The sequence below is a fragment of the Malurus melanocephalus genome, unplaced genomic scaffold (genome assembly GCF_030028575.1).
Source record: "Malurus melanocephalus ecotype Western Australia unplaced genomic scaffold, MMel_1.1 scaffold_4, whole genome shotgun sequence".
Classification (NCBI taxonomy): domain Eukaryota; kingdom Metazoa; phylum Chordata; class Aves; order Passeriformes; family Maluridae; genus Malurus; species Malurus melanocephalus.
The window spans coordinates 6,742,423-6,757,028 of record NW_026623236.1 but is presented as its reverse complement, the minus strand read 5'-3'; the positions used below and the strand labels follow the sequence as shown (position 1 = coordinate 6,757,028).

The 14,606-nt window shown below is 36.1% G+C and overlaps 1 protein-coding gene across 3 annotated transcripts in view; it reads left to right on the top strand.

The window, feature by feature from the left end:
• Window positions 1–14,606, top strand: part of CEP162 (centrosomal protein 162) — a 44,322-nt gene that overhangs the window by 16,683 nt on the left and 13,033 nt on the right. For all 3 annotated transcript variants that reach the window (XM_057369727.1, XM_057369718.1, XM_057369711.1), the window contains 14 exons: window positions 186–232; window positions 1,918–2,033; window positions 2,572–2,602; window positions 2,980–3,102; window positions 3,836–4,027; window positions 4,185–4,266; window positions 5,106–5,361; window positions 6,542–6,809; window positions 8,496–8,638; window positions 9,442–9,669; window positions 10,277–10,414; window positions 11,310–11,422; window positions 12,196–12,301; window positions 13,897–14,023. In XM_057369727.1, the coding sequence (XP_057225710.1) occupies window positions 186–232; window positions 1,918–2,033; window positions 2,572–2,602; window positions 2,980–3,102; window positions 3,836–4,027; window positions 4,185–4,266; window positions 5,106–5,361; window positions 6,542–6,809; window positions 8,496–8,638; window positions 9,442–9,669; window positions 10,277–10,414; window positions 11,310–11,422; window positions 12,196–12,301; window positions 13,897–14,023 (1,970 nt within the window). The remainder of the gene's footprint in view (window positions 1–185; window positions 233–1,917; window positions 2,034–2,571; window positions 2,603–2,979; window positions 3,103–3,835; window positions 4,028–4,184; window positions 4,267–5,105; window positions 5,362–6,541; window positions 6,810–8,495; window positions 8,639–9,441; window positions 9,670–10,276; window positions 10,415–11,309; window positions 11,423–12,195; window positions 12,302–13,896; window positions 14,024–14,606) is intronic.

The window sequence follows — 14,606 nt, the reverse complement described above, 5'->3', positions numbered from 1 at the left end:
TGTAAATGTTGAAGAGAATGCAAAAAGAGTTTAAGAGTTAGATTGAGAATTTTAGCTGGGTAGCTGTAAAACTTGAAATGCTTTATTTTAATAATTGCTGACACTTTTCCACTTCTCTTACCTATGAAAAAAGTATATTTATTTGTTGTCCAAAAAGACAATAGATTTTTCATTTTATTTCTTAGAAATGAAAATGCTGAAAAAGAAGAACCTGCATGTGAAGACAAATCTGGTAATACAATCTTTTCTCTTACCMGTAGTTCTTACATCAACTTTTTAGGTTGTCTTTGCATCAGGCTCTGCAGCTGTTATTCAGAGAGATGGGTTTAGGGGGTTACTTTTGCTTCTGTGCTTTTTTTTGTTTTCTTAAGTGGATTTTTACTCTTATAAACCAAAAGACAGAGAAAATGAAAGGGAAAAAAGGAGTAAAACTCCTCTATCTATAAATGAATTTCTTCTATAAATGAAAAAATACTCTGATGTTGAAATTTGATTTGATATTTGATTTACCCCAATGTCTTAACTTTCATCTGTATTTTTGGGCCATCTTCTCATGCCCGAGTTTAATCTTTGTAATTTGCAGTATTACTCTTACCTGATTTTTCCTCCCAAATTTCCATGCTACATTTCTTGCTTATTTGTTATTCGTTGTCATATCCCTTTATCTCATGCTTTATTGCTGGCATATGGTGGAGTGTAATCCTGTAATTTAACAGACTGTATTTTCAAATTTATACGTTTAGCTGAACTTTTGAGACATCCTGTTTTCAGGCTTGAATTTCCCAAGCATGAAGAGGATGTACTTCTAAATCATAATCATAGGAAATCTTTTCTCTTTGGAAGCCTGATTGCTCTGTAGACTGCAATAGATCATGATAGTTCTAGCAGAAATGCTGTCACAATTTTTTAGCCCTTTTTCTAAAAAAAAAAGGTGTTGAAATTACTTGATTGTTRTGGTCACTTTTATAAAACTGGCATTTCTGATTTTTAGGAAAACAGTTGCGATGGAATACTTGGAATGACCAATTTGCACAGTTGGGTTTAGTCTTTGTCAAATTGCTATTTCATGAAATTGCAAACAAAATAGTAGATAATAGTGTGTGGGAATAATATAAGCACTGTGTTTGTCTTAAGTCCATATGAGAGACCTGTTTTCAGCTGATCAGACATCTCATGCTCCAAAACCAAAGAGAAGGCTGAAATAGTCGCTTTTCATAGAGCAGTTTTTACGTCTGGCTAAACTGTCAATTGTATTGGTGACAAAGCATAGAAAGATAACATTATAAAGCAGTGTTTTGCAAGGCTTCTAGATTTAAGTGTTACAGATAATGCAGATACTGGAGCCTGCAACCACAGGAGCTGAGTGGTAGAGATACAGCAAAAGAGAACTGAAACTTGTGGAAGGATCTAGGTAACTGAAGGAAAGCCTTTGGCTTGCTTGTAAAGTTCATTCTCTGACAAACTTGTTTTTAATAATGCTTACTCTTGAGACTGGCTTTTGACCCAGCAAAGTGGGTCATAAGAAGCCAAATTACAGATTCTGGGCTTCCAAACTGCTGGAGTTGTCAAAGTGGATGTACAGAGTACTTTATCTACTGGGTAGGAATTGCATCATTTCACCCCTAAGTGAGGGAAAGTAATTGAATGAAAGGGGTCAGTTCAAGTACACCTTGAGGAGACAAAGCCTTTGCAGTCACAAGACAAGCTTGCTTTGAATTTAGAGATACTGTGTGTGGCTTTCACTCTAGTTTTAGTACCACACTCAGTCTTGGAACCTTTCCTATTGCCTTCTTAAAAGGAGTGATATTAGCAGTAGCTGTTTTTAGATGAGGCATTGGGGAAAAGGAAATAACTGTCTCCTACTGCTTTATCTTCTTTGAGTATTTATTCTATTTGATGTTTATTTTACTCTTCCAGGTAACTACAGTGAAGATTTTGAAGAAGATACAGATACTAATCCTGCCCTTAAAACTGAGGGAGAGCAAGCAAATCAAAACATCATGTCAGAAGTTGATTTAAGTCCTCAAGAACAGGTATAGCTTGCCAAAGGTTTCTATTGCTTACAGGAATTTTAAAACTGTGCAATGTGTAACTGTAAATATAATAAACCTTTATATGATACCAACTGTCTGAAATAATATAGTGGTCCTGGAACTATATCTTGCTACTAAGGGTATGCACTTCCCTCAAATAAATTTATTAGAGTGGTCTATCTAATAAGTGTTTGAAATTAAAAGTTAGAATGAAACTGTAATACACTTACTGCTACTTAATTTTCTTTTTTCAAATGACAATAAAAAATAACCAAGAAGATGCAAAAATGCTCCTTTATGCAGAGCAGCATTTAATTCTTGTTCACTCTCTTGTGAGAGAGGTTATAGAGTACAAGATATTGAGAACTTTTTTTTCATCCTAAGGAGAGTTTTAGAGAAGTGCAAATTCTTGGAGCATGAATAACTGCTTAGCTCTAAGTTCTAAAAACTGTTTTTAGGTATTGGACCAACTTCTAAAGTTTGTCCAAATTTTTTTTGTGATATTCAAAAAGTAATTTTTTTTTTCCATTTTTGGTAGGAAGAAGCAAACACTGGCATGCTGGCTAAAGGTAAAATATAAACTTTGATCAGTGGAATAAGACTAAATGTGACTTTTTGAAACCTGCTTACCTGATTTTTACTATTTTGATATTTTTCACCTGAATTTCTTCTGTTCTACTTATGTAGAAATATGTTGGATTGAAATATTTTAAAATAATCTAGACGTTAGCACTTCAAGATGATCATCAATGTGTGTTTATATTAATTACACCCACTCAGATTTGTAATCAGAATTCATCAATTTACCATTAATGGCATTAAAATAATCTGTATAGGATTTTTTATATGCTTAAGACMTCAAGATTAGCTATGGTGTACTTCTAATTCCAGCGTGGCAAAGTATAAATAAGAGAAATTGTGTTTTCTTTAACATTTATCTTCTTAGTTGTATTACTTGATTCACAAGATTCTACTATAGAACTCCAGAAGGCCATTGAAACATCAACTGTAGCTCCAGGTGAACATGATCAGCCTGAAGAAGTCAGTGCAATTGAAATGAATGAAGCAGGTAAGGGATGCTTTAAAAAAGGAGAACAACAAAAAAAACATCACCACACAACAGAATTCAAAACCTAAAATTTTACTTTATTAGAATAGGTGATTCCAATGTCCTCATTGGTTCTTAGATTATAGGGGAATATGAAGTCCTTGGCTTTTAGCAACAAATTTTGAAAGCAGGAGGAAATATTTCAAGGGAAAAGTGTTGCTTCTGCTAAGACACTTGATTTATTGCAAAATATCTTTTGATGTTGCAATTTCATATTTAAATACCRTCTCCTTCGGTTATTCCTCATATCTAAAATTTTCAATGTAGAGAAGCTGAAGAAGCATMGAACTCAATTATTAAACACATTGTCTTCTGTATTCTCTAAATACATTCTCACTTACCAAATTTTGCACAGCGGCATGGGCCACTTGTATCCAGAGTATGGCTGTGATGGCACSTGTTAAAATAGTCATATAACATATGCTGCTAATTTTAGTGCTGTTAAAATATTGAGGTGGGGGAGGATGGGGGAGAGGAGTGCAAACTGTACAGGAGACTATTTGGTAGGCACTAATTAACTTGGCAACTGTTTATTTTTATAAAAAAATAGATGTTTAATTTTTTTTAATGTAACTGAAATCACTGTTTTTCCCACATAAAAGCCCAAGCTAGTAACTGAAAGACAGGCTCCAGTGTGATGTTTCTCAGAACAGAAAATCCAGCAGTGTCTCTTACAAGTGTGTGTTTTTCCCAGGTACTTCCTGCGGACAAACCACCAGTGACATGGAAGCRTTACACCAAGCCTATCATCACGTTGATCAGTCTTTGGGGGACACTGACGAGCMGAAACTGCACAATTCTGCAGTGGCRCTCTCAGAAGGCTTRGGGCAAAGCATTTCACAAAATAATGACATCTGTGCCAAAAACATGTCAACKGTTGATTCAGGTAAATAGCTCAAATGAAGACACGTATTGTACAAGCATGTAGAATGAGTGGGCTAGTAATAGCTATAAAACTCCACTTATGAAACATTTTTAAATATTGTCCTTGTAAGAAAGAAATTGTTTTTTAATTTCTTCTATATTTGTTTATCATTATTTAGATTTACCTACTGTGGAAGAATTAATGAAAACTATTAAAGGACATTCATGTAGTATCAGAAATTTTGATGTGGACCCTGAAAGGTATTTATTTCAAGATGCATTTTAAAATTGTAGTAACTTAAAACCTACTATTTGTGAAAAACACCCCACTAAGTAACTCATCTGTTTCTTTCCCTCATTAAATACTGAAAATTTGTTACATCTTGCACTGGCATTTTGGCATTTGCAGTGAACTGTTGAATGAATATAGTGTTAATAGGTTTAGACCAGGGATTCCCATACTTACTTTGAATTATAAGCAGCAATGTTTCTCAAATCATTTGGAGGGCACTTACTCACTCTCACAGCTAGGATTTCTGCCTTCCCAGTCTTCTCTCTTTCCCTTTCTCCATTGATGGATTTCAACCCACACACCATCCTAGCTCTCCAGCCTCCATAATCTTAAATTCAAATCCTCTGAAGTTCAAAACCAGTGTTGTGATTCTTACTAATCTGTGCTCCATACCTCCTCCATGTTTGCTGCAGCTGTTGTGTCTAGAGCAGACAGCACAGGCCTTGGAACTGTCAGAAATACAGATTTATGCTTAGCAAATGAGCTTTTGGGAGCTTATGAAGCTGCACCCAGCAGAAATTACCACTCAGTGTTTTTATTAGTGTTAATTGCAGGCTTACAGGTGTTTATCTTGTAGCCAGTTTTGATACCTCCACAAAAACAGTCACTGCTGGGAAGCAGCTTTTGTTCTACAGCATGGGAGTGAATCTGTATGGCTAAATTTGCAAGAAGGTTCTTAAAAGGAGGCTTAGTAGCTCTTTGAAATTCAGGCAGTCTTAACATCTGATACCTATAGAAAAAGGTATCTACAGTGATAGAAAAGCAAAGGACAAAAGTCTTATTAAATATGACTTATTTTTTCTTGTAGTCCTGTTAAACTGGTAGGCAGCACAGAAAATGACCTCATCAGCCCCTCGCCCTTTGAAGACCCCCAGAGTAATACAGATTGGGAGAAAAACTTAGTTGAACAGTTTAACAGAGCAGAAAGCCTCTTTCTACAGACAAATGATAACTTTCAGAGGATGACTGAGAAAGAAATTCAGACCTGTGAGTTACAGCCTGGTGTGCTAAGAGAAAAAACAGGACAAGGCTCTCTGCTTTCACCAGGAAGGAAAACTAAAAAAGTAAGTATTAYCAACCAGATTTTTGTTACATGGAAATAATTTTTAAAGGTATATAATTTTAGACTGCYTGTCACTTGATTATGCTCTGATGTTTAGGAATTGAGGGACTGTTCTTTTTCTTGAAATTCTTGTGTTGCCATTGCTGCTTTTAGAGATCCCTAAATCCAGTGAGCATTGGGACCAATGGGATTCTTCTTGTCCCAGTCCAACATGTGTAAGGCTGCTGGAGTGCCATGTCTCCAGCTCAAGATAGTGATGGGCGTGAGCATGTGAGCATTGGAGGTTCACATATGAACACACAACACAACAGGCTCAGAACATGGAACATTTGTACAGAAAGAACAGTTAAAAATACAGTCCAGTAAGAATATAGGGGAGACTGCAATGGTCAGTGTCCAGCTGAATCAGACAAGTGTGCTGACCAGCAACATGGTCATGTCACCAGCTTTTTTTAATCTGATTTTTCCCTCTTATTTCCCAGACCTTTTATTTATCTAGTTTTCATTCTTTCCCTAAAGATCCTGTAAATTTTGCACATTCTYACAATCATCTCAGACATTCCAGAACAAGATTCATGTAACCCTAAGTCTTCTCTGTGCATCTCCAAATTCTTTCCTCCTTGCATCCCCTAAATTAACTTCACACTCCTTTAGGCAATCACCTCTTGTGTCTGCAAGGCATTGCAGGTACAGAGGTTTGGCTGATTTCTTGTGGTGGATTTCCCACCAGGGCAAGTAGGCTAAACTTTTTCGCTTGCTGCTCTTTTGGGTCCTATGCTTTGTTTTTGATGGTCATGTTTAGCTGGGTTCCTCTGTCTGCCACTGTTCCTTCCTTTCTTCATGGCTGGGTTTCTATATTCACTGTGCTTAGCCTTTAGTCATGACCTACCTGATTTGTTGAACAAAAGGTCCTGTAATGCACAATATAATTAAAATAAAAACATAATTTCCTAGATCAATTAAACAGATCCAGTACAAAATACTAGCCCTTTGTAGTTCTGAAGTAGTACAATTCTGCAAAATTACTTACTGCTACTTTGGTTTAAAAAAGGCTTACTGTCACTCTGAGTCCTACAGTTGTGTAATTTTGGTAACTAGTTCTATGTTTTTCACTGGTGAAAGCTACCTTCAGTTTACAGCAGAGCCTAAAACTTGTTTTAAACAAATGTGTTTTATCACAGGCTCTTCGGTCTTGTTCCTTGAAGAATGAAAGACCAGAATCAATGACAACCAAACCAATGTCATACAAGAATATCAGAAGTCCAGCACCATTACATAAAAAGAAACCTGCACATGGTCCTCATGGTCTGGCTAGAAGTTCTGGCCATGGGAAACTCAGTTTACTTTCAAAACAGTCTTTTCCAGTTAGTGAAAAGAAAACACCAAAAGAAGCTTTCAAAAAGACCTGTATGAAAACCAAAAGTCCTGCAGATAGAGCAAAATCTAAAGGTAATTCTATTGTAAAAAGTCTTGACTTTTAAGAGCCAGAGAGCTTTGCTCCTTATGCTTCACATTAAAAAAAAAAAAAAAAAAGTCCCACATGTCATAGAAGAAATCAAAACTCAAATGCAGTTAAGTACTGAATTTTTTCTTCATTGTCATGAAATTGCTGTGAGAGAGACTTTTCAATGAAGCTTTGCACTGTAGTCTTGTTTCTTTTCCACTCTCACAACCACTATATTTGAGACTTATCTATTGTTCACAAGTAGAACTAAAAGAATAAAAAAATCTGGTGTTCAAAAATTAATATATACAAGTTAACCTTTTTCATTACAGTAAATCCAAAGATTCTCTGACACATGAACTGGTATGTTTGAGGATGAATTTCTGTTTTCAGTTTCTTCTTTTGATCTTTGCTTTCCTAGAGTACAAAAAAAAGTACTATAAAGTCCTGCTTTCTGTTCATGTTYTCCTATTGAAAGGAGAATACCAATGTAGTCCTCTGAAAACTGGGTTGCAAATAAATGACTGAACCTTTTTATTTTGGGGTGAAGCCTGAAGAGTTTCATGAGATAATTCAGCTTAGTGTCTTTGCAGACAGTATTTGCTACTGCTGAGGCATGGGAAATTAACTCTTCAGATACCCAGTTTTTAGTGCACTTCTAGCATCCAGTACTTTTAGAAACCCTGCAGGTAGTGTCAGGAAATCAGTTTGGGATTAAGTTACCTGTCTCAGGGAGACACTTCTGTGGCAGCTGTTGAACTAAGGGACTTYAGTTCCTCATTGCATTGTGCATTGTGTCAGTCCCTGGAGAAGAGGAGGTTGTACAGCCTGAGGAAGGTGGTGAAGTGAATGACGAGTACTGAGAAAATAAAGCCACTGGCCTCATTCAAACATGCTCTTCCTTCTCTAGCTATAACCATTCACAATAGCAATTTTGGGTGATTTTAGAAGTTAATCTCACCCAGCTGCAATCTACAGGGGCCTCTATAGCTAGGAAGAGAATAGTATTGAATCAAAAAATTCCTTAGTCATAAGTGCTAAGAGCTTTTCTGAGTGTGACACTTAAAAAGGCATGAAATTTGGAAAAGAATCATTGTCTGGTGGGGTTTTTTTTTTTTTCAGGTATAACATTCCTAGGCAGGAGCAGTTGAAATGGCAGTTGTAGATACTGTCAGTATTTCAGAAGACTCGAGGTGTGAACAGTTCCATGTATGTTAGTGACTCTAGGGGGAATTTCGCTGATTTTTATTACAGTCAAGTTGTTATTTGATGCAACAAATAAATGTTGCATTTCTTTCYATGCTGTCTGGACTCCAAAGTCCATTTTGAAAATTGCTGTGTCTTATTTTCCCCATAGCTTGAAATRTGTTGTGTTTCTGTATGCTTAGGTAACTGGTCACTTCTCAAGTGGAAGATTAAGGTTAACCTTGTTTGTTGAAATATTTATTATCTAGCTACTTGTTTCAGTTATTCCCTTGAGTTTTGTTTTATCTTGTCATCAGTGCCTTAGTTAAAAAAATAAAAAACAAGCCCTCCTGTTTTTCCATAGTCTTATCATTGTTCTCAGGTTTCTATATTTAATTCAAAACTCAGGTTATTAAATACTTTATATAGATCACATAGACTTTTTCTTAAAGGACATAAAATTCTGGATTTAATTTTATTTTATTTTGCTTTCTGCCTAAATGAAGAAGCTTTATTTGCTACTAGGATAATAAGGTCTGCAGCAAATGAGCCAACCTTGGAGGGACGTATTAACAGAGTTTTGTCTGGCCAATCAGTTGTTAGTAATCTTGGACACCAGACTGTGGATTATAAAAGGCAATATCATCATGTGAGTAATAATCAGTGATGCTCCTAATTACAGTATGTATAACTTGGTTTGCAAGCCTATTTTGTCAAGGCTTTTAACAATTATCACAAGATGGGCAAATACTGAAATATTGAATAAAGAAATATTGAATAAAGACGTCCCTTTGGTCAAACACTAGTTTTTGCTTTTAAAATATGCAAGTRTAATCTTACTGCTTTTCAGTTGTTTGGATAATGCTGTTGCTGTGGTGGTTCTATATAATTAAAGTTCCTTATTAAATTCTAAAAATCACYATTTCATTCTAAAAGAAGGTTAAATAAAACTTCTTAAAATATTCTGCTATGAATGTTTAAACAGTACTACTGTTCAGAGGTTTTTCCTATTTGCATTGCATTAAATATTTAATAGTATCTTCTGACTTCTCCAAGATGACTGAATTACAATAATGGTTTTTCCTCCTCCCTTATMAACTGCATAAAAAGCTATTCATTGAATACCTAAAGCATTGCTGCTTTTCTAAAAGTAAGATGCATAATAGAATAATTCTGGTAGCGATATAGTGGCTGTCATATGTGATGTATTTGTTGTTGGGTTTTTTGACTTGTTTTCCTCAGATATATAATTTTCAAATGAGAAGGTAGCTCATTAAAACAAATGCAGGATGTTTTGCTATTACAGTGTTGGGGGGATTATGTTTTGGGTTGTTTTTGCAAGTATATTATGTTGYTTCTGAGAGCCAGACAAGCCAGTTAAATAGAACTGATGAGCAGAGTTCTGGTAAACAACCAGCTCGGTGTAATGTTTCCCTGACTTGTCTTCTCTAGGACTTACCCTTTTCGCCTACCAAAAGTTGTGATAGAGAGCTGTATTTGTTGAAGCGAGTACAAGCAGCAGAGGAAGACCTAACAACAGCTCGGGATTTGATTCAGCAGCTGGCCAGCAAGCTTTCACAAAAAGAGAAAGAGGTGGAGGCAAAGGCAGTAGAACTGAAAACACAGCATGAAAAGGAGCTTTCTCGTCTGGGTCAGGAAAACTATGTTCTTCAGAGTAAGGTACTTTATGATCTTGTATCCTGTGCCTATAGAAGAGGAGAAACTTTGCTTCTGTAAATTGAATTAATGTTACTTTACATGAGTTTTTGATGAGCAACAAATTCAAATTTACACAGACACTGCAACTTTATAAATGTGTACCTGCTGATACATTTATTGCCTGTWAGATGTGATTTTTTTCCTAGAGATAAACTATGTTATCCTGAATTCCCTTACTTTGCTATTTTGGAAGTCCTGCAGSAAGTTTTTTGCTAAGATTTAATTCACTCTCACAGAGTGAGATACCACTTGTTGATTAGTACTATATGTTGAGATACTGTGTATAGTTCTTGATGCATTTTTCARTGTTGTATTTTGTCTGTATGAAATATTCCCTGTTATTTTACTCTTCTACTAGTCTAAAGTAGACTATAAGAACAGAACTTTTAGCTTTTCCCAAACATTTTATATTTTGTTTCTGTCACCTACTATTTCTGTAAAACTCCAGTAAGAGCCACTCACTGGTCTGCTCTCATACCTTAATGAAGAGATTGGATTGTAGTCTTGTAAAAAAAAATCCATATTGCTAAGAAAATATTCTTACTAGTTGTGTGTCTTTATCTGAAAGCTAAGAAATATGGAAGAGATGGCACAGGAAAAAAGATGGACCCACCATGTGGCAACAATTCCTGTAACTGAGGAAAAACTGGCACAAATACAAAAAGAAATTGAAGATCAAGAGGTCATTATTCAAGGTTATCAGCAGGTAACGCCACACAGCACGTTCAGCTGCGTTCTAGCCGGTTTCAGAAACAAAATTGTTTAACACTTACTACTTTTCTGTTGAAAACATTTACCTTGTTTTCTAAAAAGTGGATGAAATTTGGGTGGGAAGGGCAAACATATTTCATGTTTAAAAAGTATTTCACRCATGTCTAATTTGGGCTAAGTTTTACCCAGTTCCATATAAATGTTCTAAATTGTAAAAATCAGTAACTTGTCAGTTGAAAACTGAGAACAATACTGTATGGTCAATGAATAACCACAAGTTTTTTTCCCAAATGTAGCTGAAAATTAGTATTTTTAAACAACATTAGAAAGCTGAAAAATGCTGGGTTTTAAAATGTTTTTCTCAAGATCTGAACAGGAGATTACAAGGTAACCTTATTAACATGTCTGATTTTTGTTACTTAGTCAAGTGGAGAAATAGATAATTCAAGCTTAATAATCCTTTTGAACACTTGCAGCTGTAAAATCCTTAACCAGCTTCCAACTGATGCTCATCATAATTCTTTGATACAAACACAATGTCTTTCCAGTATGGCTGTGAGCATCCCAAACAATGATGATTTGTGCCCCCAGAGCWGGAGCATAGATGGGCTGAGCTCTATCAGCACTCATCCCTGAACATGTTTTTAGAATATAGTTGGGATAGCTTTGGAGAGGATCTGGCTTAGCTCCTTCCTGCAGAGTGCTCAGACACTTGGACAAGATTGTAGATAATGAAAGTAGATATCCATTTTAGAAGCTTCCTAATGAAATATTTAGTGTTTTCTTCCACCGTTTCAGCAGAGAAACTATGCAATYCATAGAAAATGGTTTTATAACTGTAGAAAACAGTAATTTATGAACATTTTTTAACTTTGTCTGTCTCAATTTAGGAAAATGAGAGGTTATATAAACAAATGAAAGAGCTACAAACTCAAAACAAAAAAAATGAGGAACGAATGTTTAAGGAGAATCAGTGCTTAATGTCTGAATTAGTAGACTTAAGGTATGCTTATTTACATATCTGACCTAAAATCTCTGGAGTTTTCTGCTGTTCRTTGTTTTATTTATGAAGAACAATTGCAGAGTCTATCAGGTGCATGTTTTCTAGTGTTTCTTGGGTTTCTGGTTTTGTTTCTTCTTGTAATTGATTTGTGTTGATTATGGGCACTTAATTTTTTGTTTTCTTGATGGCATTGCAAACCCATGGGAAGACTAGAGACTTCCCCTTGGGGAACATTTCAATGTTCTTATTCATATTGGAATGCATAATGCATTATATTGCACTTGTTCTGGTTATGGCTCTGCTGATGTGTTAAGATGTTTTGATGCTGTTGTGAGATACACAGGAGGTTAGGAAGCACAAGGGATCCTGCTAGTGGAGAAACCATTCTATTCACTGCACTGTAGGTCCAGTGAGGTTTGCATCCTGTGCTAGTAATGAGGGAAAACAGCCTAGCAGTTGTGTGTACTCCTGGTCTACAAATCTTTGCTTTGGAGAGTGAGATGAGTTCCACTGATGCAGAATAGATTTTATTTCCCTCCCTTGTGTAGTCCAAATAAACAAGTTCACATGAGGTGAGAAGACTTCACCTGGCAGGTGAATTTTGTTTGTATATGCATATTGTGCATAGTTGCTTCTTTCTTTGTATTGAACCTGCATAGATTGACTTTTTGGTACCATGTGGAGGGGCAGGGGGTTGTGTTTGTTTTYCAGTAGCCACTGTTTGTATGCTGAGTCACCACACTGCATAACTGGTTTTTGCTGTTGCTGTTTAGAGAAAAGATAGAGAAGACTAATAACCAGTTACGAGTCATGCAGGACTCTGAACCAGCCAGAAATCAGARTTTCACAGAATTGATTTCAGAGCTTCGAGCAGCACAGGTAGGAATATACCAAGCCTTATTTTTATGTGTTTTTACTACAACAGCATGACCATCCGTACAATAGACTAATAACACAAATTATGTAATGGAGCGTGCTGTTCTTCCACAGCATTAATTGTTTTCCAYATTTGTATAACACAAATATAAAATGATCTTTCAGAAGTAATCCGCTCAGATACAAATTCACTGAAAGAAGTGCAATGTTGCCATGTTTACTGGCAATTCTGGAACATCTTGTGAGGGCTTGCAGAAACTAGTGATAACTCTAGTTAAAGTTAAAAACTAGTGCAAAGTTTAAAACTCATGCTAAGGACAAAGCCAGAAGAATAGAATGCTTATCCCTGCTCTGTACCAAGTAAATTCAGAAAAGAACATCTGAATGAAAAGGATCTTTTGTTATTTACTCATTTAACTTTTTTATAGTCCTACAGATGCTTCTGGTTTTGAGGGAGTAGGTTGAGTGAACTTCATGGTAAAATTAAAGTTTTTTAGTAGCTTCTGTTGCTCTGCTTGCTGCAAGTMGGGGGACTGTTCTAGTACACACTACCTGTGATATTTAAACTAGAAACTAAAACTGCTCTTTCTTATTTTTATTGGGTTTTGTTGTTGTTGCAAGCAATAAGTGCWTAATCAGATGAAAAGAGGTTCTGGATTCTGTGAGCTTCAGGGCCAGTGGAGGTGTTCCTGTTCCATCTGAGCTGACTTTGAGTTCTTAAGACTCCAGGAGCTTCCCTAGTTCTGACTTCAGAGGTTCTGCTGTTAAACTTCCCTGTCCTTAGGTTTGGCCTCTAATGAGCCTGAACAGGAGATCCCACAATGTGGGAGAGAGACACAGAGACAATACTGTCATGGTCAGGAACAGATAGCAGAGTAGTGCCTCTGCTTGCAGCACAGAAATACAAATAACWCTGCTGGAAACACCAGGAGCATGTGTGGCCCTATGCACACAGGCCTGATGTGGCCTCTTCAGCAGATCAGGATAGGGGCACACTAGCAGTAACACACATACATGCATATACTGGCTCAGACACTTGGTCTGTTTACTGGCTGGTCCCAAAATCTCAGTCCCTCTTTTGATGTTTGCTGTACCTGTGAATCCCTAGGACCAATGGCGCTAGAGGTAGCTCTGGCACCTACTGTCCTACTTGGTCTTGAAGTTTGCTAATGGTCAGGCATAGACAGAATATGAATAAATAAACAGAATAGAGAATGCATGCAGAAAATGGCAAGAAAAAGAATGTGGTAAAGTGAAATGTTGGACAATACATCAAATGTCTATGGACAATACATTTAACCTACTKTCTAAGTCTCAGAAATAAGTCAAGCCAATTTTTACTAACCCTCTCAAAAGGCAGAGGTTTTGTAATTCTGTGACTTAAGTAAAACTTTAAAAATTTGGGGTCTGGAGTTTYTTTTAATGTTTAGCTTCTGTTTTCCCATGCCCTGCTATAGCAAAATTAGAAGACTTTATTGTTGCTGTGGGCTGATGCAACTTTTGTGATTTAATCACTGTATGATGAAAAGGCATGTTCAGGTTTTTTATTTGATATTTTGTTTAGTTTTTCATGCTTTACTGTTTTCTCTGAATCCCAGAAAGAAGAAGCAAAATTACAAGAAGAGATAAGACGTCTCAAACAAGATAAGCAAGCTCTTGAGGTGGACTTGGTACAAGCCAAGAAAGAGAGAGATTTAGCCAAAGTCCAGATTGCATCTGCATCAAGTAAGGCACCTTCATTTTGTTGAATAGTTTTGCTTTGCATTTCACTGAATAAATATGTAAAAAAAAATGGTTTCTTATTAAAGTATTACTTTGTGAAATGCATCTAGACCATTTCCAAATATTGTCTAAACTTCTAACAGAAGCATACAGTGAAGGACATGCTACAGTACAGTCTGGTACTCTATAAAAAAAGTGTCTTCCTGTACCAACCAGACTCTTTSTTGTTGCCTATTTGATTTCTTGCCCATCTTTCATTGGACATGGAAAACAGATGATTTGATTTATGTTACAACTCTGTTCATAAGAAAAGATTTACTGTGTTGCATCTTAGTCTCTTATTTAGATCTTGCCCATTTTTTTACCTGTAACTTATGCCTTCAGACTTCTTTGAGCATTCTTATCAGAGCATTTTCCAGTTTGAATTAATGAGAGAAGGCTAAAAATTGGACTTTCTCATTTTCAGTATCAGGCATCACAAATGCTAAGTGCAGTAATATTTACTTCCACGTCTCTTCTCAAAATGCTTGATATCTGTATGGGAGGAGTATGATCAACACACATCTAATCATATATTCTATGATGT